We start from the raw sequence: 27,758 nt of genomic DNA on the forward strand, positions 1-27,758 counted from the left end.
CACAGACAGTTCTGAGCGGGCGCCAGGCGACAAATGTTTCAAAAACAAAGTCTTTATGCAGAAACTACGATGTAAGTAGTAGTATGTATTTAATTTTTCCAATTGTGAAAAAAATTACCCAAAACTGAGTCATCGGATGACACCGTACTGCTATCGCACAAATTAAAATGTTTTTTAAGTATAAGAGCAATAGAGCCGGGTCTCTCATAGAGATGATGGTGATAAGAGGGAGCATCTGTTAGTTAAATTGATTTCGAAGAAACAAAGATATCTACCATATAAATTGGGTTGCTGCAGAATGACGACACCAGTCAAGTTCGAAAAGTGTCAAGAAATAGAAGTAGGTGCAACCCAACGTCACCAGACTCTCAATCTTATTTAAGTTATTGTTCGTTTCAAACAGTGACATCCTTCAAATTCCTGGCGCTTGTAGCATACGTTCTGTTATTCTTGCAACGTACATTCGTAATAGTAGCTGAGAGTAATAGCACAGAGATCGATCTAATTGAGGCGCCGGGCCCTGAAGAAATAATATTAGATGGCAGCAGTCTCTACAACGTAGACAACATTAGTCTCTGCAAGGATGTTGCTAATAGAGTCTTTCTGCCGTATGTAGGAGACTGCAGAAAGTATTACCTGTGCTGGGGTAAGTTCCAGCTTAACTTTAGTTAAGTCTTCAATAATAATACTAATCAAAAGATGGCGAGGCTGTGGAGAAGCAGTGCAACAAGGACTACGAGTTCAATGCCCGAAACCAGAGCTGCGGATATCCAAATAGTTCGACATGCATGCCCAAATGTGAAGCCTACAATCTGACCACCTTCTGCTACGATCGCACCTGCACCAGATACGTGCTCTGCTATTTCGGCATTCCAGTTCTGAGGGAGTGTCACGATGGTCTGCAGTACAATGCGGAAACGGATCGTTGCGATTTCCCTCAGTATGTGGACTGTGTGGACAATGAGTGCATGAGACTAAGTGAGACGACAGAGCTGTTGTACTTGCCCAGCAAGGCTTCGTGCTCTAAGTACTTCCTGTGCGCAAAGGGCGTTCCCATTAACTACAACTGTGCCGAGGGCTTGTATTTTAACACCAGATGCAATTGCTGTGATTATCCAGAGAATTCTGACTGCCAGGTGGGTGTCAAAGCAAGCGATTCTACTGATATACACATATATACATTTGCAATACTAGATTCCAGCATTGAAGCGCAATATTCAGCCGTATGCTCGTGTACCGCTCCGCACAGCTGATGTCATCTGTCCAGATCATGGAGTTCACTTCTACGCCCACAAGTCCCGCCGCGATGCCTACTACTACTGCATAGAGGGCCATGGTGTTACCTTGGACTGCACGCCGGGTCTGTGGTACGATGCAGTTGTTAAAGAATGTCGCGAGCCCAAATATATTGGCCACTGAGCAGAAGGAAAAAATAAAATGGCTTTACGGTATAAGATTCGCTTGATTATAAGAAAACTTGGATTAATAAATACAAATATTAATTACAAAGCCTTCGTTTAAAAAAAAAAACAAAATTGATCAGCGGTTGCCGGTTCAAATCTACCTTTCCTTGCCTTTGGCTCAATTCGTCAACTTGGCTAATTTTGATTTGTCATGTAAATGTTTAAAAAGTTTAAGCAAGAATTAAGTTTTAGTTCTCAATTGCCCGCTGTACAGAAAGTATTGCAAATGGTCAATTTGTTTTATGGTACAAAAGGCGGGCTACATTTGATATCTACCCAAGCTTGGCATCTAACAAATATGGTTGGATTAAAAGCTGGATCTTATGGTTATTTTTGGCTATGGGCTAGACTGCCAACATGTTATTGATATGTTAACTTTATTAATTAATGTTATATCTGGATTTTAACCAGCTCGTGTGCACCTAGTGATGATTGCATTCTTTGCATTTAATTTACCCCGGCTATTTTTGGCCTATTGTTTCGCCTATGCGTTAGCAGTTTGAAATGAATATTCGTTCTATTGTTTTTTGCCGCCTGTCTGGGCCAGAGAGCAGCGTTTCCTGAACAGCTAAAATTAGCCAGTGAGAGGCAGATCTAGGCATTTGCAATGAGCGTCTATAAACAAAATGCAAACAAATTGGATGAACTTTTAAAATTTATTTTGCTGACATCCCCTTTCAGCCTTTCACAAATTGCGGCTCGCGGCATTCCTCTAGCTTGGCATCGTAGACAAGACCAGGGGTGCAGTCCAGGGTGACACCACGACCATTCAGGCAGTAGTAATAGGCCTCCTTGCGTGTCTTGTGGGCAAAGAAGTGGGCACCCTCAGCCGGGCAACTGATGTCGGCCACGCGTGGTGGAACCCGTGCAAATGGCTGAATATTGCGCTGTAGAGACTCAACCTGCAACGAGAAAGGTCAACGGAAGACTAGGAAAATAAGTATTAAGGACATACCGTGCAATTAGCGCGGGAGGGGAAATCGCAACAGTTGCAAGCGGGATTAAATTGCAGGCCACTGGCACAGCTTTGATTAGCCGGAAGACCGTCCACGCATATGTAGTACTTGTCACACTGCGATTTGCTGGCAATGTAGACAATGCTGTCGGGATTGTTCTGGCGCACGCAAAGATTATCCACACAGTCCACATATTGGGGGAAGTCGCAGCGATCCGTCTCCGCATTGTATTGCAGGCCATCGGCGCACTCTCGCAGCACCGGCTCGCCGCTGAAGCAGAGCACGTACTTGGTGCAGGTGCGATCGTAGCAGAAGGAGCTTACACCCTGCGCGGGGCAGTTGGGCAGGCAGCGCACCTCGGAAACATCCACACATTGCTGATCGCGGGCATCGAAGTAGTAATTTTCGCTGCAGGAGCGAGGCACAGCCTTGCCAGCTGACCAAGGACTTGGGGTTACAACTTTGGCACTTATTCAATCTGCATGCACTTACCCACGCACAGGTAGTAGTTACTGCAGTTGCCGATAGCCGGCAGGAACAGGTTGTCCACCACATTGGAGCAGATGTTAACTTCGCCGAGTCCACCGTCAATCAGCAAAGCCAAGGACAGCACCGTCAGCACTTGGCTAGTTGTTATCACTGGCACATCAGAGCACAGAGTTAAGATCCTGGAGCTTAGACTTTCATATTAGCTGGCTGTACTCACTGTTGTTGGGTTTCTGTTATCCGCCTCGAAATTGCAACTGTGGGCACAAGGTGAAGGAGACCTCATTTTATAGGCAACATCTTCTCTTTATTTTTGGCAATCAGTTGCGCAGATACGATAATGTTCTTGCTCATCAGAAAGGAAACATGTTTGTAATTTGACGACAGACCCGGTGCAAGAATTCAAATTGGAAAGATAAACTTTCGTTTATCACAGCGACATATACAATAATATTAAAAGGAAACTCGAAACTTATCGCTCCCATACAGTCCTAATAACATGTGCCCGCCTTATCAAAATCTCTTATAATGAGCATGTGTAAAATAAATTGATGACATATCCTCTGAGCATTACACAACGAAACAAACAAAATTGTAAACTCTCAGAGAATCTCAAATTCGTAAATATCTCGAAAGTCGAGATAGAGTGCTCTCTGTACTGATTGTCTGAATGATATAATATGATTATGATGTGTATATTAAATTTTCCATCCGATTTGCTTTTGAGCGACGCTGTTAAGTTAAATATTCTCGGAAACTTTTATAGTTTTTATGCGATCCGTTCTCAATTTTAGAGCTAATCAGAAGTTTGCATGTCTCGGTTTTAAACACAATATCTGAGACAAAATTAGATAATTGATTATTCCGTATCAATTGCGAAATTAAAATGTAGTTTTCCTTTGGGAGACTCGATGCGCGTGCCGAAATGCGATAACATTGCTTTCCAGAAACTCATTAATTTAACTTAAAAATAGAAAGAAAAAAAAAAGATATCAAAAAAAGATAGCTACCATATAAATTCGATCTTGCCTGAGAGCTTCCCACAGTTGTTTTCTGTAACTGGTTCTGTCAAGGAGTGCGTACTGTGTATTGTCGCCCTGCATCAAAATGAGCTAATCCTTTCGTCTAATTATATATTAACAGTGAATTTGTTGCTGCTCTATGGATTGGCCCTGTGCGGCTCTGTCCAGTGGTCATGGGCCAGAGTTCATTCGCAGCTTCTTGTGAATTCTGATTTAATTGTTGCACCCGATCCGGAAGATAATGTCGTGAACACCGATGGAGATGTCCCTGCCTTAGAATCGGCCGGCATAAATCTGTGCGAGAATATGGCAGACTCATTGCTGCCCTATGTAGGCAACTGTTCCAAATATGTGATCTGCGAAGGTATGGAAGAACTACCTACCAAAAAAAAAGAGCTTTTTAATTTGCGTGTACATCCAAACTTTCTTAGGTGGTAATCTAACTTCTTACGGAAGCTGCTACGAGGAAGAACCTGTGAAACAACTTTGCGATGGTAATATCACAGATTGCGAGATCCTTTTTGATTACAAATTCCAGTCATGCGTGAGCGCCCGAGACAGTGATGTAAAGTGTCTGCCCGAATGTGAAGCCTACAATCTGACCAGCTTCTGCTACGATCGCACCTGCACCAAATACGTGCTCTGCTATTATGGAATACCAGTTCTCCGGGAGTGCTACGACGGTTTGCAGTACAATGCGGAAACGGATCGTTGTGATTTTCCCGAATATGTGGACTGTGTGGAGAACGACTGCCCTCAATATATGTCAATCTCAAATATTCGATATGTGGCCAGTAAGGCGCAGTGCTCTAAGTATTTTATCTGTTCCGACGGCATGCCATGGCCACAGGAGTGTGCCAGTGGCTTGTTCTTTAATCCCAAATGCAATTGCTGTGATTATGCCAGCAATGTTGAGTGCAAAGTGAGTTAATTGCACGGACATGCTATGAGTCTCACTCTGACTCTATAACTGACATTACAGGAAACGCCCCAGCAGCGCAATATTCAGCCCTATTCCCGGTCACCGCCTCGCCGCGCCGACATCGTCTGTCCTAGCCAAGGTATCCACTTCTATGCCCACAAGTCGCGCCGCGATGCCTACTACTATTGTGTCGAGGGTCATGGGGTTACCCTGGACTGCACGCCTGGCTTGTTGTACGATTCCAAGAAGTACGAATGCCGCCAGCCTAAATACATTGGGATCTGAATCCTAGCTTAGCAGACCATTTACGATTTTCAAACACTTGGTATTAAAGATATGGTATATATGAATGATTATTGCAGGTCATTATTATCAATGAGCATAAGGTAAGGTAATTTTATTATTTATACCCTGAACCCATTAAAAATGGGTATAAGGGTATATTGTATTTGTGCAAAATACAAATGTATGTAACAGGCAGAAGAACGCATCTCCGACTCCATAAAGTATATATATTCTTGATCAGCACCAATAGCCGAGTTAATCCAGCCATGTCCGTCTGTCCATCTGTCCGTCTGTCCGTCTGTCCATCTGTCCGTATGTATGACCGCAAAGATCTCAGATGTAGGTGCTCCTAGTGCCTGCGTAGATCGAGTTTGTTTCCGATAATCGATAGCTTACTCCGTTTCCAAGCAATCGATAAGCATCGATAACGATGTTCTGTTTTTTGGGGAATTTTGGTAAATATTAAGAGCTAGAGTCACCAAACTTGACATAGAGCTTCTAAAATAAAATATATATATGCATTTGATGTTGGAAGAAGAGGGTTCAGGGTATCCCCTAGTCGGGGGCTCCCGACTAGAACCTCTTACTTGTTTAACTTTAATTTTTTGTAACTTCGTTTATTAGTATTGCGCTCAAACAGTGGACCTCAGGAATATTTTTCGCAAAAGCTTTTTCTATCGCATTCTTAAACCATTCACAATGGAAGTTCTCTCTCTCTCTCTCTCTCTCTCTCTCGCTCTCAGCGCGCATGTGTTGTACAGCTGCCGCGTGTTTTGAGAGCCGATTGAGACCCCTTTTATGCACTGGCCACCCACTCATCACACTCACACATACAGTCCCAATCCCACACGCAGAAACACATACAAACATACACATACACACACACACACGCACGCCTCGTAACCAATACCGAAAGCAAAAACAAATGTTGGCAGTCTCTGAATTTGCTTTGCCAATACACGAACACACACACATATAACCACATCTACACGCACCAACACACACATTGAAAGCAGAAATAATCTTGAATCTGAACTCATGAAAAGTGAAAATGTTTCGCTAGCTGCATTCAGAAATTCAGTTTGCGTTGTCAGTTGGCTGCGGGTCCTTGCGCAGGAGGCAGCAGATTGGCAGACACATAAAATGAGTGCTTAAAAGCGCGCAGTGTTTAGAATATAATCATAATAAAACTCGATCTGTGCATTCTCTGTACAATATTTCAATCAATGTATCGCTGCATTTGACAATGTTTTGAGGTTTGGTGTGAAAGGGTCGCGTGTTTCATTCAAGGCTGGCAAAAGGATACGTTTTTTGCCATTTGTTTTATGTGCTGTGTGTATCGTGCCAGGTCAGTTGAGTGTTCAAGGACTTTTTCGTGCAACAACAATAACAATAACAACAAGCAATGTGCTTCAAATGTGCAAATATAGCAAAGAATTCAAAAGAAAATGCTTAGCTGTTAAGGAAAGACCAAAAAATAAAAAATAAACAAATAAACGCAGGTAAGAAGTGTTAACAAATGCCATCCAAATTGGCATGCACTTGAAAACCCAACTACACACCCACACATGCACACAGATACGGACACCTATGTTAACACACCAACGCATCCGAATTGCATTGCAATTACTCACATTGCTTATACGCAGTGTATGCCATCAGCAGCAGAGCAATTCGTGTCGTTTTGATAGACAGTCGGACAGACAGATAGTAAGACGGACAGGCACATGGTAGCGGGCACTTTAGCTTTAACTGAGACTGATTTTCGCATCTTGTTTTTTGCTTTTCAAAGTCAACAATAAATGCACTTCCCGCCAAGCTAAAAAGGAAAGTGCTACAACAGCAACAGCGGAGTCCACAAGGGTTAACAGAAAAACCAAACCATCACATAAAAAAAGGCAAAAAGGACCAGTGCACACAAAGTGAGAGTGAAAGGCTGGTCTGTGCTGCGGGGACTCGTTATCCTTATGTGCGGGTCGCGTAGCTTCCTGTTTTCAATTCTTGCTTTTGTTTCGCATATTTTACATAGCATCACATCTGTTCAAGCACCACCGACAAGGAACTCGTTTTGCTGAAAGCTGACGGGGATTGCAAATGTCTGGACAAAGACTTGTTTGTAAACTTTATAACAAATTCTTACCCGCATATTCAGAGTGCAATTTTATGCTTTTATAAGAAAAACTTCTCATAGATAAAATTGTAAATGGCATGATGAAAGATCGAAATGAACATTATTTCACTTGATTTTGTTGACAAAACCTTTGCCAATATTAAATTTGTATACAAAAGTCAGATTAAACATTTAAAAGTTCGCTATGCATTTATTTATTTATATTTCCTGACTTCTATTATTAAATTTAAGTAAATGAAGCAATAATTATCATTGAAAATTTAAAAAATAATTGTATCATGTTTCCGCCCGGGATCGAACCGGGGGCCTTCTGCGTGTTAGGCAGATGTGATAACCGCTACACCACGGAAACAGTTGGGAACTACTGGGCTTGAGTTAGCTTTTGTGCTTGCTGCATGCGCACGGAATGAGAAATATGTCAGCCGGCTCGACAAACAAGTTCGTGCAGACATCAGAAAGCAAGCCGAAAGGGAAAAAGACGGAAATCAAAAATATAAAACACAAAGAACAAAGACAAAAGATAATGTTTTATATATGTATATATGCAAACTTATGCAGGCAAGTTCAAACCTCAAGAGGATTGATAGTACACAATCAGAGTAACAATACCAGTTTTTGTAAAGCTTTTATTATCAAAAACTTGTTTAGTATTTTAAAGACTCTCCCTATTTGATTTAATGACTTCAAATAACATAACTTGTGGCAGTTTCGATACAAAAGATGTCATTTGAGTTATTTTTGGATTTTTATATAAGATATAAACGCAAATGATTAGGATTAGGCGGCACAATTTATTAACTGGCTGTTGCTTGATTACTTATTTCAAATTCATTGATAGATAAAATTGTATATATTGTATATTTTATTTTTTCTTAATAATTTAGCATTTTCAATTAACATATCTAAAAAAGAATCATATCTGTTTCCGCCCGGGATCGAACCGGGGGCCTTCTGCGTGTTAGGCAGATGTGATAACCGCTACACCACGGAAACAGTTGGAAATGTGCCGGCACAATAGTCAATTTGAAGCAGTCACATATCCAAAAACTAATTCAATAAAAGAAATCCAATTGTTTGTGGCTATTTTAAAGGCATTTTGGAATGCGACCAAATGATTTGCTAATTTTATTTTGTTTTTTTATTGTGGCTGAGCACAGCGAGGAGCTGCCAAAAAGCTGATAATAGAATAATGGGCCCGTTGAGTGAACAATTTATGTATATAGTACACACGAACATATGCACACATACGTGCTTCCCATTCATAGGGAAGGCAACATGCTACGTAACAAATGTATAATTGTGTTCAAATTATATTAGTTTATTCGAACACTCCAGAATTTGGAATCATGAAAACTGATGGAGTTCCATAGAGGTCACAACAATGCGCATAAATATTTGTTTGATAAAATCTAAAAGCTTCCACACACAATTTAGCAAAGGAAAACAAAGAATGAAAAGTAGTGCGAGATGAAACTTGAACCCCTTACTGGGGTCAATCCTTAAGTAGTTTGTCTAAACAACAATAGCTTTTATATCAATGCTAGAATTGCCTTTAAAATAGCTGAAATACAATCACTTGCTGTGTCCAAGCAACGTCAGTTTCCATTAATATTGCCTTTTTTTTGCATCGTCCCGAAAATTGCGAAGAACACTTGACCACTTAAGGTAAACGAAGCAGCTAAATTAAACTCTTTCGAAAGCCAAACTAAACTGTAACAAAATGGAAAAGCTAAGAAGGGGTTCAGGTCAGGGGAAACACAAATCAAGCGCACACAATTCATTGAACCTTGGAGCAGAGGCAAACATTCTGCAGGACAACTAAGGATGCAGGGGAGGATGCTCAACGCACTGAGCAATTGGCTGAAATGAACCTATCAAACGGTTGTCAAAATGTCTCTTTTAAATACGAGTATGTTTATTTTATTACTTTTGCTTGTGCTTGAGTATTTATTTATTTGCGAGTGCGTTCAGTTCTGAGTGCGTTGTGTAACTTTTCTCGAATAAGATGTCGTTGACAACGCAAAGCGTTGAACTTTGAACTTTGACAGGAGCCCTCGGACACGTTTCAAAGACTTGGACTACAAGCAGACAGAGGGTTCCAAAAATTAAACAAGCATAATTTTGAATGCCAGGCTTTGAAGCATGTTTTTCTCTGGCTCTAATATATTGCTAGAATTTATTTTTTCTGGACATTTCTCTTTTTATGTGATTCTTGGTTGTCAGTGTTGATTGGCCAACACCACAACGACCACGGACCAGACCAACCACGACCAGTGGGAACAGTTCAATGAACAGCCAAGCGACTTAAGCGGCAACGCAAATGTAAACATTATCCATATACATAGCGAACAGTGAGACAATTGGCTCCAGAAAAGCCATTTAAATATAGTACCTGAATTTTTCTATTCAAATAATAGATTAAAACAATTATACTTTGAAATTGAATTATTTTTAATGGATTTACGTACAACTGCATGAATAACGCAGATCTTGGAAGCTAAATCTAAACCTAAAAATTTAAATAGTTACAATAGTGAAAGAAATATTAACATTAGGTGGCCCGCTTACAGTAAGAAAACCTGCTTACAATTCTGTAAAATTAGCTTAATTGGCAAAAAAAAAGTTGAATAATTCTGTTTCCGCCCGGGATCGAACCGGGGGCCTTCTGCGTGTTAGGCAGATGTGATAACCGCTACACCACGGAAACAGTTGACACTATGTCGGCATAAAAGCTTATTTCACTCACAAGTCAAGCACCATATTATAGAAATATATTATAGAAATATATATTTAAATTATCTTTTACTTATCAGTTTTAATTGCGCATAAGATAATCGAAGTTCATCCAAGTCCACTGTGCAATCCCCCGAACGTGTCCTTTCTAACACCGCCGCACCTTGTGTGGCTGCAACATTGGTCTGCGGCCGTTGCCACCGGCTCCATCCTGCCAGCCGGCGTGTGAATGTCCGCTTTCATTTTTGGCGCGCTTAACTTTTGTGTTAAGTTTTTTGAGTTTGCCAGTTCTTGGTGGCTGTTTCGGCTGCTGCCAATGACACGGGAAGTGAAAGCACTTTCCCAAAATGTTGCCCCTGATGCTGTTGCTGTTGCTGCTATTAACATTTGGGGGGTTATTTGATCAGGCAGCAGCCTTTGTTTAGCGCTTACCTATGCAGTTCTTGCGATGGGGCAGCCGTTTGGGGCTGCTACTGCTGCTTCTGTCCCTTTTTGTGGGGTAGTTGAACTTGAAATCACGCACAGAGAGGAAACAGCAGACAGACTTGGAGTACAGCATAATAAAAAGCAATGCGCACGTTTCCTGTTTAGCTATGTATGTGGCTGTGTGTGTGCGTGTTGTGTGTGGCAGTGTGTGTCTCTCTCGGTGTGTGAGAGAGATTCCTTCTTCCGTCTAGGCAAGCACAGTTGGCGCTTGTGGCTCGACACAAAGCCAAATGACTCATGCACTTTGTCTGGCTCAAGTGGCGAATGTGTTCAAATAAGTTTGGCGTCTATCTGTTAACAGAAGTTCTTACTTTGCAGTCGTCAAGTGTTCGTCGGGACATGCATTTCTGGATTGACAAACGCTCGCAGCAATGCGGTTTTGGGCGCTCACGTGTCGCCGCCTCCTTGTCGCATGCGGGCGGCGGACTCAGCTACGGGCATCCGCCGCGGCGCAGCAAGTCCAGCAGCAACAGCAACAGCACCCACAACATGGCTGCTGGTAGCAGCGGCAGCAGTGGCAGCCACAATCAAGCGCTGGCCTCGGTGCATCGGACGCTAGCGCCTTATGGAGGCGACTGCCAGACGGGCGCAGGCACCAGTCGCCAGGCGTCGCATTACTCTAGCAGCAATAATAATGCACATGCCAGCAGCCAGCAGCATCAACAGCATCAACAGCATCACCAGCCGCTGTTGCATCACAGCAGCAACAACAACAACAGCAGCATTGCTGCCATGACAACAACAAATGCCAGCAACAACAACAATGCCAATGCCAATGCCAATGCCAATGTAACCGCCTCGTCGGCAGCGGTGCTAACAGGCAGCGGAACAATTGTTCCGCTGGTCGCACATAGCTCACATTATCATCAGCACAGCACGCGCTATCAGCCCAGGCCACAGCAACAGTTGCAGCAGCAGCTGCATCAGCAGCAGCAGCAACAACATTATAGCTACAGTTATCATCATCCGCAATTCGGCAATATGGCTGTGCCTGTGCGGCAATATGAACATCAGCAACAACAACAACAACAACAGCAGCAACAACAACAGCAGCAGCAACATCACCAACAACATCAACAACAACAACATCAGCAACAACTTCAGCAACATTCGGGCGTCTATGCGTAAGTTAATAAGCTTTCTTTTATGCAGCATTTGGGCTTTTATTTTAAAAGGGATCTCTGCAGGGACGACGCCTATAGCGCCTATCATCATCATCATCACCACAGCAGCAGCATCAACAGCTGCAACAGCACCAACAACAGTCGATATGCAACACCACGGCGGCACAACTCCAGCAGCAACATGCGACACGCAACAGCTATGGCATCAGCAGCTGCAACAGCCTCAGTGTCTGCCTCGGCCACGCCCATACCGCCCACACAAACACAAGCGACGGCACAAAGCAACCAGCTGCAGCAACAGCATCATGCGATGTTGCAACATGCTGATTCGCAGATGCTGCCCAGTCATCTGAAGTGCGGGATGTGCGCCTCGCTGGTGCTGGCCTCGGTTTTTGTGGCGGGCGCAAAGTTCTACTTTGATCACCAGGGCACCGGACTGGAGGTGCTCATTTTTTGTGCTTTCTCGGCAACTTTCTTTTTGGCTGCCTGCATGGTGTCCCTGTGCCGCATACCCAAGGGATTGCTACCTAATCGCAGCGATGGGCGCGCCGTTTGTCACAGCCGGGCCGTGAATGCTGGCGGCAATGCCAGCAGCAGCTGCATGCTGGAGCTAAACGATGTCAGATATTTGGATGGGCGACAGGTGGAGGTGAGTGCGGAAACGGCGGCCGCAGCTGCCGCTGGACCGCCGCCATATCATATAGCAATATTGTTGCCGGAACAGACGCCGACGGTGCTGGGAAAACAGGTGCCACTGGATGAGTCGCCGCCGCCGTCCTATGACAAGATACTCGTGTAGGTTTGGCTTGGGTTAGCGCTTTGGTTTTATTTAGGAATTGAGCATCAATTTCAGTTAGGAACCAACTATAAACCCAATCCGACATACAGAATACTTTTGCTCAATATTTTTCTAATGATATCAAAATTTATATAAACATATACACAGCAAAAATGACATTTGCAAATAGATATACATATATACTATACACATACATATACATATAACTATAAATATAAAGAAAAGTATATTTTTAAGCTCCAATTAATATTTTTACACTTTGAACTTTCTAATCCAAGACACAAGCCCAAAATCCAGTCTCTCTACTTACTATGTATCATTTTTGTTCTGTGATATGCTCAAAAGAAAATCATACGAAATAAACCAATAGAGGCAAAGCAAAGCGAAATAAGTAAACCAGTATATAGAAGAAAATAGTTGCCATTTAGTACTTTATGAAAATGTGAAACACAAAACTAAATACACATCAAGCAGCCAAACAGTATTATTAGTCAGTAGTCACTTAAGTAACAACTACTCATATGCAACGTAAATAAATAATATCAAGGTGGAATATAATACAAATAAATAAAGTACGAATTGATTGCAAAGCTTTGCCTTAAATGCTTAACGGCTGCTTCATGTATAATATCGATTAAAAATTGTACTAGACGATTTATTAAATATCGCATATGGTGACACTGACAACATATGCTTCAATATAACTATCGATAGTTATCATGGAGCTGCCAACTTAATGCGATAGATAATTTTCAACTATCTCTCTGGCTAGTTGCCTGGCATTTGTTTATTTAATTGTTTACCTTTAAATATAATCGAAAATGACTCGACATGCACGCAATTGCACCGCCGGAGCTGTTTACACGTACAACGAGAAAAAACGCGATGCAGCCGAATCTGGATATGGGACGAATGCCAAGCGGCTTGGCAAGGATTCAGTAAAATCATTCGATTGCTGCTCGTTGACATTGCAGCCGTGCAGGAATCCGGTGGTAACCAAAGATGGTTACCTCTTCGACAAGGAGGCCATTCTGCAGTACATTGTCACCAAAAAGAACGAATACAGCCGCAGACTAAAGGAATACGAGCGCCTGCGTCGCGTCGAGCAAAACGAATTGGCTCAGGAGGCAACTGATAGGCAACTGGAGCGCATGGAGCAATTTGTTAATGCCGGAAAGCCAACCACAACTCCTTCCCATAAGCTGATCGCTACTGTTGCAAAGACCACACAGCCGGATGCCAGGCCAAGCACATCAGCAGCAGCAGCAACGAGCTCAAGATCCAACAGCTCCATTTCTAACATGGCCAACGGCCATGAGAAGAAGCTGCCTAGTTTTTGGCTACCCTCAGAGTGTCCCAATGCAGGCGCTGCTCGGGCTCAGAAGCCCGACCCTACCATTTATTGCCCCGTCTCGCAGCAGCCGCTAAGGGTCAAGGATCTAATCGATGTTAAGTTCACGCTGCTCAAGGATGGGGACAACAAACGTTCGCTTATTGCCAAGGAGGCGCGCTACATGTGCCCCATCACACACGACGTACTGAGCAATGCGGTGGCATGTGCCGTGCTGCGTCCCACGTAAGTTAGGATTGAGGAATTATTAATGAAAATGCTTATAATTCACGTATATTTTCAGTGGCGATGTGGTCACCATGGAGTGCGTTGAGAAGCTCATTCGCAAGGACATGATACATCCCCTTACCGATCGCAAACTGAAGGATAAGGACATAATACCGCTGCAGCGTGTTAGTACAAAAATGGACAAATTAACGAAGTTTATATTTCTATACAATCGAATTTTATCCTAACAGGGCGGCACTGGCTATTCGACCACCAATGACAATCTGGAAGGCAAGGAAAAGAGGCCCATGCTGCAAGTTTAGATTGACTATGAATTTCAACAATGCTTAAACCAGCTCCAAAATCTAAAAAAAATACCATTAGTTGTGCTTTTTAAATGAACCTCTGCTCTAAAGAGGCCGCCCACTGAAAACTAGACCCATGACTTCCCCATCCTAGCTCATCAGGGCTTCACAATGGGCCTCCAGATAAACTCAAATCCTTTTTTGAGTGATCGTAGAGTTGAACATGCTCTAAATTAATACACTGCAATTGTTTGTTCCACATAATTTTGAAATCTAGCAGATGAATAATTGAAGAATAGTATTTTCTAAGTTGTATTGACCTTGTTTGCTACCTTGACACAATTACCCAACAAAATAATAGATAAGTCTTGACAAAATAATGATACATGTGCTCGTGATAAAAATGCTGATAAATGATTCATAATTACCTTGAAAATTGCCATAAAAAGCCGAAAAAATGTTCGAATTTGCAACAAACCAAAGTTAGCAACAGTTCCCACAATACAAGATGTGCCAGCTGAAAGAACTCATCAAGCCAATCTGTTTAGTGCTCCTGGCAGTAGGACTACCCTCCAGTCAGGCGGATGTCTTTCCACAGTGTGCCAATGTGGATGTGGATACCTTTGTCATGGCCATAGACGATTGCGCCAGCTACATCTATTGCAATGGCGAGAACTCCTTCAGGGACAGCTGCCCGAATCAAACGTATTTCGATGCAAAGGCGCAAGAATGCGCCTTCGACGATGCTGGTGTTTGCTTGGAAGCTAGCGGGACGACAACAGCAGCTGCGCTGCCTAGTGAAAATAATGATGAATTGCAGGCTGCCAGCACTGCGCCTGCGGCTCCAGAGGACACGCCAGCTCCAGCAGGCAGTAGGCCACATTGCGATGCCAGCGGCGATGGCTATCATCCGCATCCGGAGCGCTGCGAGTATTATTACAGCTGCATCGGCGGCTATTTGACCATAGTGCGTTGTCCCTACACCTACGGCTGGGATTATGCGCAGCAGCAGTGCAAGCCCTTGTCGGAGGCGCAATGTTTTAGCTTATAGGCAGCTCTTGCAAAACCCTAGATTAATAATAGTATTTTGGGCTAACCCAAATTCGCAAGGCGAGCGCTCGAGTTGACAATAATAAATAAGTATTTCTGGCATTTTAATGAATTGAAAAAGTGCAGCCCCTTTCGGGGGGGGATTTGGCCCAGCAGCGCCTCCAATGCGCCTCCATTTGTATGTGTCAGGCGTTGTCAACATAATTCAACAGCGGCAGGTACCAAAATTTATTTTTGTAAATTTTTGTCGGCTGCAGCTTCCACATTTTTATTGCAAATTAATAATGCACACGAATTGTGAGATTTTCTCATTTGAGTGTGTGCGCGTGTGTGTGTGTGTGTGTGTGCGTGTGTGTATGTCAATTGTGTCTCGAGTAGCAGATGGACTACAACTTGATGCTCATTATGTGCATTATGAATAAACAAATGTTTTGATTAACTAAATTTTGTTGCAGCCAATTAATTAAACAACAAATTTGCGAGTACAAAACTGCAACAATTTCTCTTCGCTGGCTGCTTGCTCATTAATTAGAACATGGAACCAACGAAGACGACGACGACGACGACGATGATGACGATGATGCTGCTGTTGATGAGATCGAGATCGTTAGGAGCTGAGCAAAGACATCCACATCCACAGCGAAGACAACGACGACGGCGACGAGCGAGAAATCAAATCAACAAAACAAATGGCAACAACAACAAGAAGAGAAAAAAAAAAAAACAACAGCAGCAACAGCATCGAAAGGCGCACAGAAAAAATTGTCAAGAGATGGACATTCGAAAAATAGAAAATCTCCAACTAAAGCCGAAAGAATTGAAACATTTTCGGATATTTTCATTTCAGATGCGAGCAGCAAACGGTTAACAAAGGTGCGCGCTTGGCTAAGCTGAGAAAAGAAAATGCACGCCATGAAAATTTAATCGAAATCTTTGCGCGAAAAACCATGAAAATTCACACTATGCAAAAATTGAAATAAATAAAATAATACAAAATTAAATATGCAGGATATGCAAAAATAAATATAAATTAAAACAAAATTGTGTTTGGTGCAGAAATTTTTATTAAAAAGTGCCAAAATAATAATAATAATAACAGGTGTACAAAATAATAATTTAACTAAAAGCTTAGATAAACAAAAGCGCCTAAAGAATGTGTCAGAAAAATGTGGAAAAAAAAGTGACACAATAAAAAAATAAAAATAAAAATTTGATTAAGCGCGTGGCTAGCAAAAAATATATAAAAATATATGTAAATACAAGATCGGCAGGCCGAATTCTAAATGCCCTTGCATACATTCCTATATTCAATTTACGAGTTAATAAAAATGTAAATATATATACAGCTGATCGATATATTAGTACGATCTGTAGCACATATGCGTTATCTATGCGAGGTTTCATGCAGTTAGCTTTAAATTGTTTGAGAATGGATTTGCGGGAAAACAGATTTAGATTCTACTTCTGTTGCTTATAAGGAATATATATCTAAAGGGGATATCACCTTCTCTATGTTACACACTTTATGGCAAAGCCATACTACCTTCTGCAAGGGTATATACATAGAGCATAAAGCTCACATAAATTAGAAACATAGAGCAAAAACCAAACTATATAAAAATGCCGTTCTTAAGCTGAATAATTAGCAGAAAAGTAAACGTGAAAAAATATCATGAGAATGTAGGCATATACAGGCAAAGTATCAATTAAAATAAAATAAAAATGCACCAAGCTCAAAAAATCATACAAAACTAAGAAATCTGTGAGAAAGATGAACGCCTCAGTGGACTTTTATTAAATGTTAATCTTTGATAAATTTATAAAACCCCAATAAAAAACAGTCAACCTAGCCTGGATCGGAGCACGAGTCAAGTGGACAAAGAAGGCGAAGTTGATTATCTAATAACACTGTGGGACATTTAAATCATAAAAAGTGTGTGTGAATGTAAGAAAAACTAGCCAAATAATAGCTGGGCTATAAAATAATACAAAATATATGCAAAAACATAATTTAGTGTTGTATCTAGATTTGGAAATGGAAGGTTAAGCGAATTAATTACTAATTTGTAGACAAACGGCATTAAACACAATATAAAAATCGTTTTATTGTTAATTTTCAACACGATTTACCTCCATTAAATGGAGACACACGAAAAGGAAAGTGCCGACAATCAAAAAGACTTTGGACTCGATATAAATATTATTAGTATATGTATTAAAAAAAAAAAGAACAAATAATGTTCTAAAGAAACTAAGAACAGGAAATCATAAAATTGCCTCGTGTGAATGGTTGACAAATTAAATTCCAGCCGACAGGCGCGTCCCGTCCCCTAAGTTCAATTGGGCCTAGGCCTATAATTAGATTTTGCCAGGGCAGTTGAAAAAAAGCTGGACTACAATACAAAACAAACAACAACAAAAAAAAAAACTATTCGAAAACATAAAAAATATTGAACAACAACAAATTTTAAGTGAACAGAAGTTTGTGTGTGTATGCCGTGTAAAAATAATCAACTAAGCAAGAAAATCCTTTTGGTCTTTATGGAAACGCGGCAACGCGGCGTATGCGCGATTATGTTGAAAATATTACGCATCGGCGCGCGTGCTTGGTAGCGCAATGGATTTGGGGGGGGGGGAATCGAAGGGTGCGGCTGATGATGAAATCACTTGACAAAGACGGCACTTGGACAACAAATCAAAATAGACAGGCTGGCGAGAGCGTTTAGCACAGTTCTTGTGGCGGCTATTTAAAAATACATAAGCAACAGAAACTAATTTCGGAATATATTCAAGTAAAAACTGAGCAAAAATACCAAAGAGTTACGGAAAAGACACTTTTTCTGTGTGAACGAGCGCCAAAAAGGCCATATCCCAGGCCAGAGCGTCCTTCTACCCCATCCCCCCCTACACCAGCCTCATACCCCTGCGGTTACCCGGGGTTCTGGTATTCTTTTGCCTTCGTCGCTCAATAGAAAAATGCTTAGATGCGATTTTCACTCGCTGTGCACATAATGGAATGAAGAAAATTCCGTCTGTCGACAACAACAACAACAACGAGAAAAACTAATCGCATGCTGGGCACCAAACGGCTAGCAAAGATGTCGTAGTTGTCACTTTGGGGGCCTCCAATGAGTTGCAGTTTGCGATTCTCACACAGTTTCTATTATGCATGTCGGATGCACACACAAAAATAGCCCTCGGACAAAAGTAGTGGGTTAGCCACAGCCCACAGCCCACAACCCACTTTCCACCACCAGCCAAATGCTAAGTAGTATTTCATGGCATCTAGTATAACCGCAATGGCTAAACAATGGAAATTGGCAGATTTATAGCACAGCCCAGAAACCCAAAGATACAGACAGAGATAGACATATAGCCAGGCCAGACCCCATCACGTAAGAGACCAGAGACCAGCCAAAAACAAGTCAAAGTGCTCGAGTCGAAACCGCCCAACGAGAAGATACCCTGCACCCAGTCTGATCATCAAAATCCGGTTCAAATATCTGTTATATCTGTCAAGAAGCAGGAAAGGAGATACCAGTACATGAAACATTTTTAGCTCTTTATGAAGAGCGATAGAGAACCATATCAATTGACTTTTGAGTAAACAAAAACATTTAAATTCCAAATAAAAACGGACGATAGAATGGACAGGTGGATGGATGCACCTGTCCAGTTCGACTAGACGGCAGACGTTTATATGCTAGACTGAAAGCTGCCTGTTTCGTGTTACATACATATGCACAACTACAATATACACCTTTTGCGCCCAGAACAGGGTATGCAAATCACAACGACAAGATTAGCAAATTAATTTTATTTAAATAAATTTAATTTAATTGCCAGCCAAAGCACATGCTAAGCCCCTGCGCACCTAACACCATCTCACAGTCTGTGTCTGTTTGTCTGTGTGTGTGTGTGTGCTCTGTTGTTTTCTTGTTCCTTTCAGCATTTCTATTGTAATTTAGATTTGTCAACTGGGTGTTGTCTGGTTATATACACAAAATAGCCCAGGCATATACAAACCTACCTTGGAATGCAGGCGAGCAGGCAAGGCTAGCCATGCAGTTAATATTTCAAATGAAAATGGGCAAATATCAATTAAAACAATTTATTATATCGCCAATTACTAAACATAATTTAATAATGAATTAATTTGTACCTTAGCTGACAAATATTCTTTTTCTTGTGCAACTTGTAAAGCTCCAAACTTGCATAAAGACTTTACACTTTTCGATATGCTATTCCCTTAAATCTTTCTAATACCCTCACGGGCAGACGCTCACAGGCCTTACTATGTCACACCTAGAACGCACACAGCTTCAACTACATCACAGCTATTCATATCATGAAGCAGCAGCAGCAGCAGTAGCAAAGCATACCGTGGCGTATGAGTAATATGCCAAATGCTACGACATAATACGTATACGCCGCGTGCGCGTCTCGAGCAGCGGTTATCGGCATAAAGATCAACGCGCTATGAAGAGCATTTCGCGAGTCTCTTAAAATCAAAGCGTAACGAAAAGTGTGTGACAAAATGTTCAATAAATAAACAAAATAAACAAATAAAAACGACAGCGAACAGAAACGCAAGACAAACAAACAAATTATGAATAGCAAAATAAACGCGAATTGTGAATTGAAAAACGCGCGTTTCTTTGACAGCAAAAATCTATAAGAATAACCAAGGAACTATTTCAATTATTTGCAGACCCATTTATGTGAGCAACACAGGATAATCTTAATGAATTATGGAACATGTGAATACAACAAATGCCAGGCAACAGCAACAACAACAGCAGCAGCTGCAGCAACATCAACTGGAGCAGCAGCAACAACATAGCGAAAATCAGCAACAATTTTGCCTGAGATGGCATAATCATCAGGTGAGCAAAGTGTCAGCAAATAAATAAAAATAAAATTAAATAAATGAATTAATAAATCAACTTATTACTGAGGATATTGATAAATAAATGTTAGAAAAGCCCATAGAAAGGATAAGGATAGTATTTGAATAATAGAACGGGCCACAAATCTTGCCAAATTCATATAACTAAATGGAATTCTACTTGGTGCATTTATAATCCACGCCATTGTGCTTTCTTCTCGGTTCAGGTGCCATCCATTCCGAGCTACTTAGCTCATCTTATGATTTATTGGCTTCAATCTGTTTTCCAAAGCAAACGAAAATTTCAAATGAATCGAAATGAATGTTTTTATAGACGTCGTCAGTTTATACGGTGTATTATCTAAAGGCCTGGCCTCGGGCATAAAACTGACTGGACATCGTTCACAAGAAGCGACTAGCGAAATGTCACCCGTCTATATATAGGGTATAGCGATATATATATATACATATATATATATATAAATATATGTATATATATATGTTACTTATTCACACATAGTTTTCCGCATTTCATATACTGACAATTTTGTTGCTCACCAATGCTGGCCACAGATCAGCCGTCGGGGCTGGGTGGCACTGGGAGGGAACCACAAAGCTGTCCAAAATAGCCAAAGGCAACAGAGCGGCGCGGAGTAAGTCGGGGCACCGAACACAGAGAGAAGGAGCAAAATACAAAAAAAAAAAAAAAAAAAAAAAAAATTGTCAAATAAATGAAATGTTCATTGCAATTGCCAAAATCCAAAGAATTTTTACTAGCAACTAAATCTAATTTCGAAGCGGCGGCCACAAACGCGACGCAGTTGCAATTAATGCTCAGCTGCCATTAAGTGTCGCCTGGCGCATCTGCTCCAAATGTTTTCCGGGCGCACTTTCTAGCCTAGGGCCGACAGCACAAATTTAGCCAGCCCCACGTCCCAGTCCCAGGCAGCTGGCCAAATCGACTCGTACTATTTATACGATTAAGTGACCCAATTGCCCTTCCAATTGCAACTACAACATATTCCGCTGCCTCGTCTCCATTCCAGACCAGCTTGCTCAGCACGCTGCCCGTGCTGCTGGATCAGTCGCAGCTGACGGATGTGACCATTTCGGCGGAGGGTCGTCTACTGCGTGCGCATCGCGTGGTGCTGAGCGCCTGCAGCAGCTTCTTCATGGAAATCTTTCGTGCACTGGAGGCCAGCAATCATCCGGTCATCATAATACCCGGTGCCAGTTTTGGCGCTATTGTCGCCCTGCTAACGTTCATGTACTCGGGCGAGGTGAATGTCTACGAGGAGCAGATACCCATGCTGCTCAATCTGGCCGAAACACTGGGCATCAAGGGACTGGCGGATGTGCAAAATAATAATGTAAGTAATTAGGAATTGCCAAGTGTTTATCCAAATCTCACCCATACCCGCCCTGGCCATAGCTGCCCAAGACAACGAAAGGTGCTCCGTGCAGCACGCCGACAGCCTGCATGGAGCCCGCCAGCGTGGACAAGCCGCTGGCATTTGATACAACTAGGACACCATCGCCTGCGGCCACACCCACAAATACACCTGGTCTGGTCATGCCGCAGCTGCCAAATCCCACGCTGCAAGCGCCACTGCTCGCCAACAAGCTGGGCTCACCATTGGAGAACTTCTTTCTTAAGTCGCTGCAATTCTATCCGAATCTCTTGCCGCAACCATTGAACTTCTCGCAGACGGCGCTGAACAAGACCACAGAGCTGCTGGCCAAGTACCAGCAGCAGTGCCAGCTCTACCAGAACAGTCTGGAGGAGGAGGACTGCTACGGGTCCAAACGGCCGAAGACCGGCAGCGGGGCCACCGGCAATCCAGGCAATTCAACGGCACAGCAACAAAAGGACGTCAAGCGCATAGACAAGATCGTGGAAAATCTGAGGACTAGCAATAGCAGCAAGTCGCCCATGGAATGTGCTGCTCCGAATTCAATAGTGGCCACCTCACCGGTCACACTGGCGCCACAGAGCATGTCGCACTTCTCACCGCAGCTGCCCGTGGTGAAGTCGTCGCCCAGCTACAATAATCCTTTGAGCGCCGGCCACTTGTACAGCAGCGCCAAGCTGCCTAGTTATAGTGCCGCTGCCACGCCCACAACGGCACAGCAGGCATCCCACCAGGCGTCAGCACACCATGCCAGTCCGCCGTACATTACGCCCGAGGATCACGTCAAGCTGCAACAGCACATCGAACAGTACGCGGCCTGCCAACGGGAGGCTGCGGCCGCTGCAGCAGCTGGGCAATTAATTAGCGCCAAGTCGGAGCCAAATCTGTTATCACTGAGTGCCGAGAAGATGCCCACGGCCAACAAGCCGCCGTCCAACTCCAAGCTCTATGCCACATGCTTCATCTGCCACAAGCAGCTCAGCAACCAATACAATTTGCGTGTGCATCTCGAGACCCATCAGAACGTGCGGTAAGCTATTCCTCCTGGACACATGCGGTTCTTGGAATTAACTTGTAATCTCCTGCAGCTATGCGTGCAATGTTTGCTCGCATGTGTCGCGCAGCAAAGATGCACTGCGCAAGCATGTCAGCTATCGTCATCCTGGCGCGCCGTCTCCCTGCGAGAACGAGGCCCGACGCAAGCGCGTCACAAAGCTGGCAGCGCAATCGATCTCCGCCACTGCGCCGTCGGCTACGGCGACCAGTGGCGATGTGGCCGCCGGCGAGGCATCAGGCTCCGGCGCGGGGTCAGGATCAGGCTCAAGTGGCGGTTCGGGCTCAGGTGCGCTCTCCTCCAATCCTTACCTTTTTCTTCCCAATCAGTTTCAGCTGGCCGCCGCGGCGGCTGCTGTTGCCGTGGCCGAATCGAATACAGCACCCAGCCTGGAGGTAGCGCACGAGGTGCCCGTTTCCATGAAGAGCGAAACGGATACGTCGACCATTTGAGGCAGCAACACAAATTCAACTTGTTAAACACGCACTCAAACACATACACGCACACACACACTCGCACACAAACAACCTCTCACTTAAATTAGCCCCACCACGTACCGAAACCAACGTCTTAGACCCGGCTGTGATACTTAGCACAATTCGTCGTTTTTGTTTTCGATTTATTTTTGATTCTGTTAATTTTGGCGCCATTTGTTAGAGTTTCGCTTGCACTTATCGATAAGGCGCGTCGATAAGTCGTGAGTGGTGGCAGCACTGTCACCGTTTGGGGGTGACATGTGCGAACAGTTTTGATAGCACTGAGTGCACCCAAACTGTTTGTATTATCACAAACTGTAATACCGCGAGGCTTCAAACTACCTTCTACAAATACCAAAGCACACACACACACACATACACTTTTACGCACACACGCCTACACATTCTAATAAATTAAGAGCAATTTTTATAAATATAATTATACACCAAAAAACACGCACACACATGCACACAAAAAGACAAGGTGAAAACCTATAAAAACCAAGAACAAAATAAATTTTAAGCGACAAAAAAGACATTAGTATTGTTACTTTTATGCAAAAACTAATTTATTTCATTTCATAATACAATAATTTACGTACGCAGGCGCACTTTATACATATGTTTAAACTGTAGTTCAGTTGTATAAGTATCAAAAATTTGTTTAAAACACATACAAGTATAATGAAGTGGGATTGGTTTGACGGAATTATTTCAAAGAATAGCTCATGTTTAAATATTTCAATTCACATCATGCAAAAAGAAAATATGATTGGCAGAAAAACACTTTTGGGCTTAAAGTTAAGGGGCATAATGAGTGCGTAATATAAATATCTAAATTTAAATAAACTGTTGCACTTAAATGAAATGAAGCTGATTCCGAAGCATTAGTAGGAGCTCGGCGGCAATTCAATGGGTTTTAAACGGATCCGTCTCTCCTCTTTCTCGCTGAATAAGTATAAAAATATGCGCTGGCTGCGCTATATATATCTCGTTGCTCTTTTCCTATTGGCATAATTTAGATAGTTTCTACATGCCAGACTTTGGTATTGCAATCCTGACCAGTGGAGATCACAGTATTATTGTCCAGCCACACTAGGCGCGTAATTTGCGACTGTGGATGAGCATCTAAATAGAAGAGAACAATGTTATTTTAAAGTCAGTTATATAGTTAAGTTTTTCTCACTCTTGATGATGGTGTGCTTTGCTGGATTGGTCACAGACCAAATAATAATTGTAGTATCAAGCGAGCCGCTGGCCACTAGCAGCGAGTTGGGTGACCAGGCCACAGTATTGACGCGCGCATTATGGAAGCCCCATTCCTTGTTGTGAGCCAGCTTGAATAATAAATTAAATAAGATAAGATAACATGGAAGTCGTAATATGTTTCAAATATTCTTTATAGGTAGCAGCCGCTCACCTTGTATTCTTCCACCGAATAAAGGACCACCTTACGATGAGCATCACAGGCAACCAAATACTTTTGATCCGGCGAATAGGCAACATCGGTGACAGCGCCCAGATGGTCCAGTTCCGTCTTCAGCTCTAAAGTGCCGTCTTTAAGTGAATAGATATGCAGTTTTTGATCATCACCACCGACAGCCACATCCAAAGTGTCAGCATTGGCTGCAATAGAGCTGGCTTCGTATTTGATGGGCAGCGAGAATATCTTCTTTTGACCCTGCACCAAAGTAAGCTCCTTAATGCAAGCCAAGGCAATGATATTCTCACTCCGTAAGATGGCCAAGCCGCGTGGCTGGCAATTCAGCTTGACTACGTAGTCCGTGTAGCTGTTGCCCTCGACACTGAACTGCCTTAGACTATCGTCAATTCCGCATGTGTAGACAAATTCATCCCAGGCGGCAATGCCGTTTATCTGATTGCCATGACCAGTACCGGTGATGCGATCGTTGACGCCGTTGCCGGAATTCCAGTTGGTCACAATGCCGTCATGGCTGCCGGTGTATATAGTGCTGCGGTCATCGCTCAAGCCCAGGACTGTAATTGGTTTATTGTGACCCTTGACCACCCGCAGTGGCTTGCTGGGATCCTCCACATTCAAGTAAGTAATCACTCCAGACAGGGAGACGGTTAGCAAATGCTCCCCTTGCCACAGACACGACACCTGCTGATCATCCACGGTGCTGCCCATAACAAACTCGCTGATCAGCTCACGAGACTCAACCTGCCAGAGACGGCAGGTCTTATCACCCGAGCAGGTAAGTAGCTGTGTGCCGTCTGGCTTCCATGCGACCGCATAAACGCCACCCTTGTGTGCTGGCGAACCAAATTCGCCCAACAGTTCCGAGCTGGTTCCATCATACAAAAACACCTTGCCATCAAAGCCAGCCGAGGCAAAGTATTTACCGTCCGGCGAGTAGCGCACAGCCTGCACAAAACGCGAATGCTCCTGCTTTGTCATTTTAAACTTGAACGGAGGTCCCTCGAAAATGCCGATCGTGTTGTCTTCGCTGCCTGGAATTCCATGTATTAGATGCTAAACTATTTATAGAATATATTATTGCGTACCAGTCACGATGCGGAATGGTCTGGCTGGCCTGAAGTCCGCCGAGTTGATGGGCTTGGACTGGCCACTAATTTCACCCACTGATGTACCCGTTTCGGACATAAAGACATGACCAAAACGCTCGCGTCCCTCGCCGACGGCGACAATGCGTTGATTGTCCGGCGACCAACTGATGTCCTTAATAGGTCCTACAATCGGCTGGAATTCATTCTTCAGCAAATGCTCCTTGTTAACGGTATCCCAAATACGAATCTTGCCAGAGGCATCTGTATGATAACAACGAAAAATGTTATTTACTTGAAATATTTTTGATGAAAAATATCTTATATTTATGATGTGCAAGCGAGCACGTTTATTTAACTAAATTCCCCGTTATATACATATTGCTATAGATAAGAGGGTAAATTCTATAAAAGATAACATCAATACAAAAGCTAGATAGCATGGTAGAAAGGTATGCCTACATATAGCTCTTACGGTTGATCAAGATTGGAAAAATGGGTTATTATTCTATGCAATTTTTTTTATTAAGTTTTCATTCGCTTTGAAAGTGATAAGTTAATCGCCCCATGCTCATATGGAAATTGTGTATTGACAGCTGACGTGAGTCATGGACATGATTGTGGTGTCTGTGATTTTTACGGCTTCTTTACAGCTGGTTGCATTGCTTAACTTACCGCCGGATGCAATGTAGAAGCCGCTGGGCGAATACTTGGCCACATTCACTGCACACGAGTGTTCCGTGTAGACATCGGCAATCGCTGGATTCTATGCAGGCGATGATGGTAATCGGAGCGTGACGAGGCAAATCAAGAAAAGCGCACAAATAACAAAATTCAAAAAATTAATAATATTTACAAGCAATTTTGTTGTGGACAGCGGCAGCCGCAGCAGCAGCGGCGTCATCATAATTATGTTGTGTGGGCAGTAAGATAGATAAAGAGAGGGAGCGAGAGAGAGTGAAAGAAATTTCTATGTGTGTGTCTGTGTGTTTGTTTTTGTGAAGAAAAAGCCGCGCCGGCTGCGGCAATATATACAATGTATATACACATACTTATGTACAGATGTGCGGTAAATAAATATAGAACAGCCAGCATACACACACACACACGCACAGATAGAATGATCGCTGTCAAGTGGAAAATAACGCTTGAAAATTGCAGCTGCCGCCGTGCGCAGTCCAAAAATAAAACATTATTCGCTTTTTGGAGCAGACGTCTCATATTTTGTGTTATTATTATAGCCCAAATTTGTGCAGATATCAAATGAACTTACCTCAATATTTCTGATTATCACCGAGTTGCCATTGGTATAGAGAAAGTTCTTGCCCTTGGGATCTGCACCCAAAACAATGGGCTGGCCACGTTGAGTGCGCGGCAGCGTTGCATAGACATTTTCTGCAAAGTTTTTTAAATTCAAATTTAAATTAATAATGAAAACATATTATAAACCGCCATGGGTAGACAGTTAAAAACAGAACAGGGTGCGGTCGGCGGCTTTTAGCCGGTTTGTGCTTTGCTTTCGCCGGGTCAAGGGATCCCCCTGCCCGCACTACTGTTTATCTGAATATGTCTACGACTACGTTGCGTCGCCGACTAGCTGAATTCCATTTATGGTCATATCAAAGCGTTTCCGCTGTTTTTACCGTTCTTGGCTGACTCATTTTCGGCGACGCCGCTATTGCTGTTTTCACTACTTTTATGGTAATTTTAGAATCAAGTATAACTTACTGTTTTCATAGGCCGGTTGTTGTGGTTGCGCCATTGCTTTTTCTCTAGTGGCTTACGATTTCCTATTGGCTTTGTATAAATAGCAAATTGATATATTAGCGTAAAAACACCCGCACTAGCACTGTACGCGACCAGGGCTGCCGTACAAATTTGATGCCTTTCGTTGTTATTAAGTTTAACAGCGACAAGAGTTTAACATTTTAATATTCTGTTATTAACATGTCAAAACTGCTATTATTCAAATATTTTCCTCACAAAAAACCATAGACTTTTTATTTACTTAGCGGAATTCAATACACATTAATGGTAATGAGCAATTAAGTTTGCTTTCGTTTGGAATAAGAGCGGCTA

The 27,758-nt window shown here is 42.7% G+C and overlaps 7 protein-coding genes and 3 non-coding genes across 10 annotated transcripts; 5 read left to right on the forward strand and 5 right to left on the reverse strand.

Annotated features, from left to right (window-relative positions):
* Positions 1-259: 259 nt before the first annotated feature.
* On the forward strand, positions 260-5,199 carry LOC116650646 (chitin-binding domain protein cbd-1-like). Its single transcript, XM_032434891.2, has 9 exons — positions 260-340; positions 404-646; positions 700-1,136; positions 1,195-1,416; positions 2,558-2,716; positions 2,922-3,033; positions 4,049-4,291; positions 4,359-4,849; positions 4,910-5,199. Coding segments are annotated over exons 1-9 (2,133 nt in total). The 5' UTR covers positions 260-339; the 3' UTR covers positions 5,135-5,199.
* LOC6622067 (protein obstructor-E) lies at positions 2,101-3,219 on the reverse strand. Its single transcript, XM_002047681.4, has 4 exons — positions 3,126-3,219; positions 2,912-3,058; positions 2,419-2,855; positions 2,101-2,365 (listed from the first exon to the last, which is right to left on the reverse strand). Coding segments are annotated over exons 1-4 (810 nt in total). The 5' UTR covers positions 3,127-3,219; the 3' UTR covers positions 2,101-2,140.
* A 108-nt stretch (positions 5,200-5,307) lies between the features above and the next one.
* Positions 5,308-13,019, forward strand: LOC6622337 (myb-like protein AA). Its single transcript, XM_032434882.2, has 3 exons — positions 5,308-6,636; positions 10,803-11,608; positions 11,672-13,019. The coding sequence occupies exons 2-3, from the start codon at positions 10,824-10,826 to the stop codon at positions 12,405-12,407; spliced, it is 1,521 nt and encodes a 506-aa protein (XP_032290773.1). The 5' UTR covers positions 5,308-6,636; positions 10,803-10,823; the 3' UTR covers positions 12,408-13,019.
* TRNAV-AAC (transfer RNA valine (anticodon AAC)) lies at positions 7,545-7,617 on the reverse strand. Its single transcript has one exon. It is a non-coding gene; the product is annotated as a tRNA-Val (tRNA).
* TRNAV-AAC (transfer RNA valine (anticodon AAC)) lies at positions 8,186-8,258 on the reverse strand. Its single transcript has one exon. It is a non-coding gene; the product is annotated as a tRNA-Val (tRNA).
* Positions 9,900-9,972, reverse strand: TRNAV-AAC (transfer RNA valine (anticodon AAC)). The gene has a single exon. It is a non-coding gene; the product is annotated as a tRNA-Val (tRNA).
* Positions 13,020-13,138: 119 nt separating the features above from the next.
* Positions 13,139-14,667, forward strand: LOC6622360 (nitric oxide synthase-interacting protein homolog). Its single transcript, XM_002047684.4, has 3 exons — positions 13,139-13,983; positions 14,042-14,150; positions 14,217-14,667. The coding sequence occupies exons 1-3, from the start codon at positions 13,229-13,231 to the stop codon at positions 14,286-14,288; spliced, it is 936 nt and encodes a 311-aa protein (XP_002047720.1). The 5' UTR covers positions 13,139-13,228; the 3' UTR covers positions 14,289-14,667.
* A 108-nt stretch (positions 14,668-14,775) lies between these two features.
* Positions 14,776-15,321, forward strand: LOC6622449 (chondroitin proteoglycan-2). The gene has a single exon (XM_002047685.4). The coding sequence runs from the start codon at positions 14,779-14,781 to the stop codon at positions 15,319-15,321; it is 543 nt and encodes a 180-aa protein (XP_002047721.1). The 5' UTR covers positions 14,776-14,778.
* A 776-nt stretch (positions 15,322-16,097) lies between these two features.
* On the forward strand, positions 16,098-23,902 carry LOC6622485 (protein bric-a-brac 2). The gene is made up of 5 exons (XM_002047686.4): positions 16,098-16,193; positions 20,032-20,206; positions 21,255-21,578; positions 21,641-22,650; positions 22,709-23,902. The coding sequence occupies exons 2-5, from the start codon at positions 20,072-20,074 to the stop codon at positions 23,124-23,126; spliced, it is 1,887 nt and encodes a 628-aa protein (XP_002047722.1). The 5' UTR covers positions 16,098-16,193; positions 20,032-20,071; the 3' UTR covers positions 23,127-23,902.
* On the reverse strand, positions 23,695-27,565 carry flr (actin-interacting protein 1 flr). The gene is made up of 7 exons (XM_002047687.4): positions 27,408-27,565; positions 26,953-27,074; positions 26,355-26,445; positions 25,680-25,943; positions 24,571-25,625; positions 24,337-24,487; positions 23,695-24,278 (listed from the first exon to the last, which is right to left on the reverse strand). The coding sequence occupies exons 1-7, from the start codon at positions 27,439-27,441 to the stop codon at positions 24,169-24,171; spliced, it is 1,827 nt and encodes a 608-aa protein (XP_002047723.1). The 5' UTR covers positions 27,442-27,565; the 3' UTR covers positions 23,695-24,168.
* Between the last annotated feature and the right edge of the window lie 193 nt (positions 27,566-27,758).

The sequence above is a fragment of the Drosophila virilis genome, chromosome 3 (genome assembly GCF_030788295.1).
Source record: "Drosophila virilis strain 15010-1051.87 chromosome 3, Dvir_AGI_RSII-ME, whole genome shotgun sequence".
Taxonomy (NCBI): Eukaryota; Metazoa; Arthropoda; class Insecta; order Diptera; family Drosophilidae; genus Drosophila; species Drosophila virilis.